Source organism: Arvicanthis niloticus, chromosome 15 (assembly GCF_011762505.2).
Source record: "Arvicanthis niloticus isolate mArvNil1 chromosome 15, mArvNil1.pat.X, whole genome shotgun sequence".
Lineage (NCBI taxonomy): Eukaryota > Metazoa > Chordata > Mammalia > Rodentia > Muridae > Arvicanthis > Arvicanthis niloticus.
In genome coordinates this window covers 6,434,662-6,440,001 of record NC_047672.1, presented here as the reverse complement: position 1 = coordinate 6,440,001, position 5,340 = coordinate 6,434,662, and the positions used below count along the sequence as shown (strand labels likewise).

The 5,340-nt window shown below is 33.7% G+C and overlaps 1 protein-coding gene across 1 annotated transcript; it reads right to left on the bottom strand.

The window, feature by feature from the left end:
* Nucleotides 1-228: 228 nt before the first annotated feature.
* On the bottom strand, nucleotides 229-1,128 carry LOC117720728 (vomeronasal type-1 receptor 90-like). The gene has a single exon (XM_034519374.2). The coding sequence runs from the start codon at nucleotides 1,126-1,128 to the stop codon at nucleotides 229-231; it is 900 nt and encodes a 299-aa protein (XP_034375265.1).
* Between the last annotated feature and the right edge of the window lie 4,212 nt (nucleotides 1,129-5,340).

Genomic DNA, 5,340 nt, shown 5'->3' with positions numbered 1-5,340 from the left:
CAACTGAAGTTTAAGGAGAGTCTATATTTTAGAAAACAAAAACCACAATTACTAGAGCTATACCTACAGTTATCTGAAACTGCAGTTCCAGGAACCCAAGACCTCTTCTGACCTCTGTGCATATCAGAAATGCAGTCATGCATACATGCAGTTACAACACTTGTACATATAAATGAAAATAAATGAATCATTTTGAAAGGAGGAAAAATATACCTTTATTTAGAGAATCTAGTAGCACTTTGACTGCAAGTTTTTCAGAAAACTGATTATCCTCTTATCAGAAATTATTTGTACCAAAGGAGTAATTGTGGGATAGACATTCATCACAAACTTTTGAGCAGTCAGGAAGACTGGGTCATAGGTCCATAACAGGATTGAGGTGAATGAGATGATAAAGTCCACCCAATACATGACCACAAAGAAAACTACCAGCAGCAAGATGGTCTGTGTGGCCTTTTTCTCAGGGGATGCTCTCAGGTTTCTGATGCTATGAAGATGCTTGCATTGCTTCTGATGTCTGTGCAAGATATTCACCATGTACACACTTGTGGTCAACATGACTGCTACAAGAAACACATCTCTGGAGATTGACAGTGTAAAAATTAATCCCCTGATGATGTAGTTCATGGGGAAGAGTGAGCAGGATTTAGTGACCTTCACCTGCTTGGTCTCACTCACATTGGTAAAACCACCAACATAGAATAGAATGTCACTACTAACAGACAAATTGAAAAGCCAAATATAAAAGAAAGCATTGATCATGTATTTTTTAACTTTCTGTTTAAATTTTGCCAGCAAAGAGGTACTTGGACTGATTGTCACAGTCTGCAATACACTCAGGAGGCAGGTGACACAGATAGAGAGGCCTCTCATCACTCTGCTTATGTAAAATGTTGCCTTACATTTGATTTCATTCTTAATGTTTAGCGACTCAAATATGTCTGCAAGCCAAATATTTCCTCCAGTGAGAAAAAACATTATGTGAACAAATGTCAACTGAAAGGAGATTAGGTCAATAAGCTTGTGTCTTTGATGTAGGATTATGAAAATACAGAAAAGAAGAAGAAACATATTGGCTAAGACTCCTAGTCCAGCTTGGAAATAAAGGACATTCTCTAATGAGGACATATATGCAGAGTATACTCATCTTAAGAGCAGAGTAGAAGTGTATTTCATATATCTGGAAAAAAACAGAGTATACGTAAAACTTGTGATTCATTGAATGGTGTGTCTACATCATCATTCTATTTTCTCTATTAATTCTTCATTAATCTATTTCTTTAACTTCTGGTTTTCAGACTGTGCATCGTAGCCTACATGGCTGTATACCATCCATGTATCATCCAGTATCTATATAATAGTATAGATAACAAGTACCTTGATATTCATATCTATACAGTACGAATACTTTGTCTCATGCAACTGAGTCTAATGCCTTAAAAATACAATCCTATTGATTTCAATTATCTCATTTTATAGCTAAAACCTAAAATAGTAGTAATGAGTACAGAATATTTATCACATCCATGAACTGAACAAAATGTACTTTGGTGTGGAAAAAATATCAGAATATTCTGCCTCATATTCTATAATTTTTTCTATGCTCTTTTGCAACTATCTTAGTTTTGACTCATAATTCTGTTGAAATAACAGTGATGATATATTATTATCTCACTATTTTAAACACCAAAAATCTATCTCAATTAATCTTTTAAAATGTTTTTTTTCCTCCATAAAATTTTATATCCTCTGAATTTAGAATTAAAGACGCAGATACATTGGGAGAACATTAATGTTCTTTCCACAGCCTGTTAATTATGGAACTATTATAGCTATAAATGGTCCTAGATAGATTCTTGTTCACTTCCCATCACATTAAAACCCTTTGTGAACTTCAATTAAGGATTAAAGAACTACTCCAAGCTATTAAGACAAACTATTTTTCTTCCATTTTTGTAGGGGAGAACAGTAAACACTAACAGTATGATTATGTTATGTTATGAACTAACAGTTATGGCTTTTTCTAGACATCCATGATGTTTTTTACTTAACTACCCCCTTCTCTGTATTTGTCTCCCCGACATTTACTTAAGAACCCATCCAGTTTTTCCATTTTCCTCTTTGATAAGTTGGGTCCTGATATTTCCCTTTGCCTTCTTCCCAACTTCTGTATTACCTGTCTCCTTCCCACTAAGTAGCACTGTCTTTTCCATTTCCTAGTTCAGATAATGGTATACTGATATTCTGGTTGCTCCCACACTTACCCCTATCCTGGTAATGGTCGAGTTTTGCTTTCCTGGTTTCCATAGTTTCTAAAGATTATATAATCACACCTGCTGATGTGGAGCTAGGAGCCTCCAAGAAGAGAAAACATGTGATATTAAGACACTTCTTTCCCCATACATTATGACAAATATGTAATGGTGAAGTTGACCAAATTGATATTCTGTTTGGGAATTCCTGTTTGAGATTCCTTCCCATATGTTTGAAAACAAGGTACCAAGTGTTATCATATATCACCAGGACCCAGATAATTTTACAGTTTCACTCAATACACTTAACTTTAGTGCTTATGTAAGTTACTTGGTCAGGTTTTCATGAGAAATTTATTATTGAATTGATTTAATTCAATACTTTAAAATCAGCTTTGTGATAAATAGAAAATGACTACACTGACCCAGAATCTTGTGAGAAAAAGGGTGCCTAATTATGTTTTCAGCTTCACTAGTATATTCCACATAAAGCGACACATGCATACATGTATGTATGTATAGAAATAATACAGAAGTTAGCAGAACTGACCATCATATTACATCCCATGAATATGATATAATAAATCACTCACTTTATTTTCATATGATTTTTGGTCCTAAAATGCTTAATCTAGTAAAGGAATGGATTCATCTCAATTGTCAGAGAGAAACATCTATTTCTCTCATCAACATGCATCTACAGTTACTGCACACTGATATTCTGTGTGTAAAAAAGCTTTGAGATTAAGACTGTGGAGATGTATTTGTGATTAAGAGCAGTTTTAATTCTTGCAAATGGCCAAAGTTAGATTACCAGCAATGACATGATGGCTCATGATCATCTGTGACTCTAGTTTGGGGGAATCCATTACCTGTGGCATGGAATGTTGGAAGTACACATAACTGCATGCAAGCAAAACATTCATACATGTAAATAAAATAAATGAATCTTAATTATATAAAATCTCCAGAATAATACTTAACTAAAGCCCTGCTCTCCAAATTGAAAGAAGAGTAGCCATATACCAATTTTAAAATTTCAAATTCTCAAAAGATGTATGTATAATAATTTTTATTACTTTAATGCTTAAAATTTAATATAGTAATGTAATATGAGTAATATAAAAATATGATAATATAAGTGAAAAGTTAGTAACCTGAAGTAGTTTTTTCTTTTCCAAAAGATATGTTCTTCAAAGTCTCTCTTCACATCATTTGCTTTGTAAATGTTTGTCACATACAGAAAATAACACACGTTCTAATTGATCAAGTGGCATCTTTCTTTGGTATTCACTGAAGCTGAGAGTAAACCATAAAAGACTATAGCTCCTATGACTACAACGTTGTTAACATATGCATCCACTGACTAAAATCATTTGTTGTATTTGAAAAACAATTGCACTGGAGTCTTTCACCATAGTTTAAATTATAATGTTTAGTTGTAAGTACTAAAACCCGAAGTACATCCATAAAGATTCACAAAAGTGGAAAAGGTATCATTATTAAAATGTCCCAGTTCAAAAAACAAAGCAGTGTGCACACAGGTATCTCAAGAGATGTGTAATAAGAGACCAAGTGCTGCTGTCTCCTTAGTTCTACATTTAAAAAAAAAAGAGATCACTTTACCTCTTCATTATCACAATATTTGATTTTAAAACACTCATGTTTTATAAATTTATGGTGATTTTTGCCTTCTTCTTTGTGGAGATTAAGTCATCTAAGGAACATACAAACATAATAGATGACAAGTACCATTTAATTTTAAGCTTCACCACATTTAATGAGTAATGACCTAAAAGCTGTATGAATGCTCACAAAAAACATAAAGTGAGTATGTGATTTTTAGGTGACAAGATACATGGTGTTGGCTGATGTACTGACCACTGTCAGCAACAAGAATAAGTCTTTAGAAATCTCAGGAGATGAAGACTTTAGGTACCCAAGCTAATTCCATGGAATCTTAATGAACTAGATAATGACAGCAAAAATAAATACATATCAGTTATTACTACAGCATTAATTCATAGCTATTACCTGATAGTCTTAAATAACTTAAGTGGGTGTATTGCTCTTTGGAAATTGAATTTAGCCCAGGTGTAACAGTAAACACACAGATGCCTCCTAGAATATTACAACCTAATAGTTATGAGCCAGTTCTCCTAAGATGAAGTAGCGGCAGCCTAGGTGTAACTGCAGAGACTTTGTGGAAGCAATCATCCCCAGATCTTCATCACAAGTTGATAATTTGGGGAAAGATATGGCAATGTTCACTTGGATGTGTATGTGAGCGCTAGCATGAATAACTTTACATCAACTGCGTGAAAGACTGAGACTTATATATAATATGTTTTTAAAATAAAGTAAACTTTAAGGAAAATGGAGAATGTGTCCTCTGCTTCAGGTTGACTTGATCAATTCATAGGCCCTGTCTAACACATCAGTGTAGATATTTAATGGAAATTTCTGAGAAGAAGCCACAAATCTGTAATGATTATAAACATAACTTCACCTCACGAACTATTGGTTAGTTTTTTTAGTATTGATACTCTGTGGTCAGTGATGTAATGACATTAACTTCCAGCATTTTGTTCCATATTGAAAAAATCATCATTTTCATAATTCTGCATTATATGTTTTCCAGTTCAGTACTTGTGGTGTGTGTGTGTGTGTGTGTGTGTGTGTGTGTGTGTGTGTGTTTGTGTGTGTGTGTGTGTGTGTGTGTAAGAAAAAGAGGGAAGGAGATAGCAACCTATAGTTCAGACTGACTTCAGTGAAATGCATGTTCCTCGTGCCTTAGCCTTGAAAGTCCTGGGATCATAGGTGTGTGACACCACCCCTGCCTTCATTTCCATTTTAATCTCCTATTTTCATTAGTGACTGATATTCCAGAGAAATAAAAATGAATTTGTGATATTTATCACCTAAACTTAAATTTTCTTTGCATTTCTTTGGGAATGCATATTTCAATGAGCAATTGTTTTTGTAATTATTGGAGGAAACCTTAGCAGATTTAATGTTAAATACTTTTATAATGTTTGAGAATTGCCAATTTTTCTCACTGCTAATCAACATTGATACAATATCAAGA

Coding starts and splice junctions, on each gene's coding strand:
- LOC117720728 (XM_034519374.2), bottom strand. CDS start 1,128: ATGTCCTCATTAGAGAATGTCCTTTATTTCCAAGCTGGACTAGGAGTC.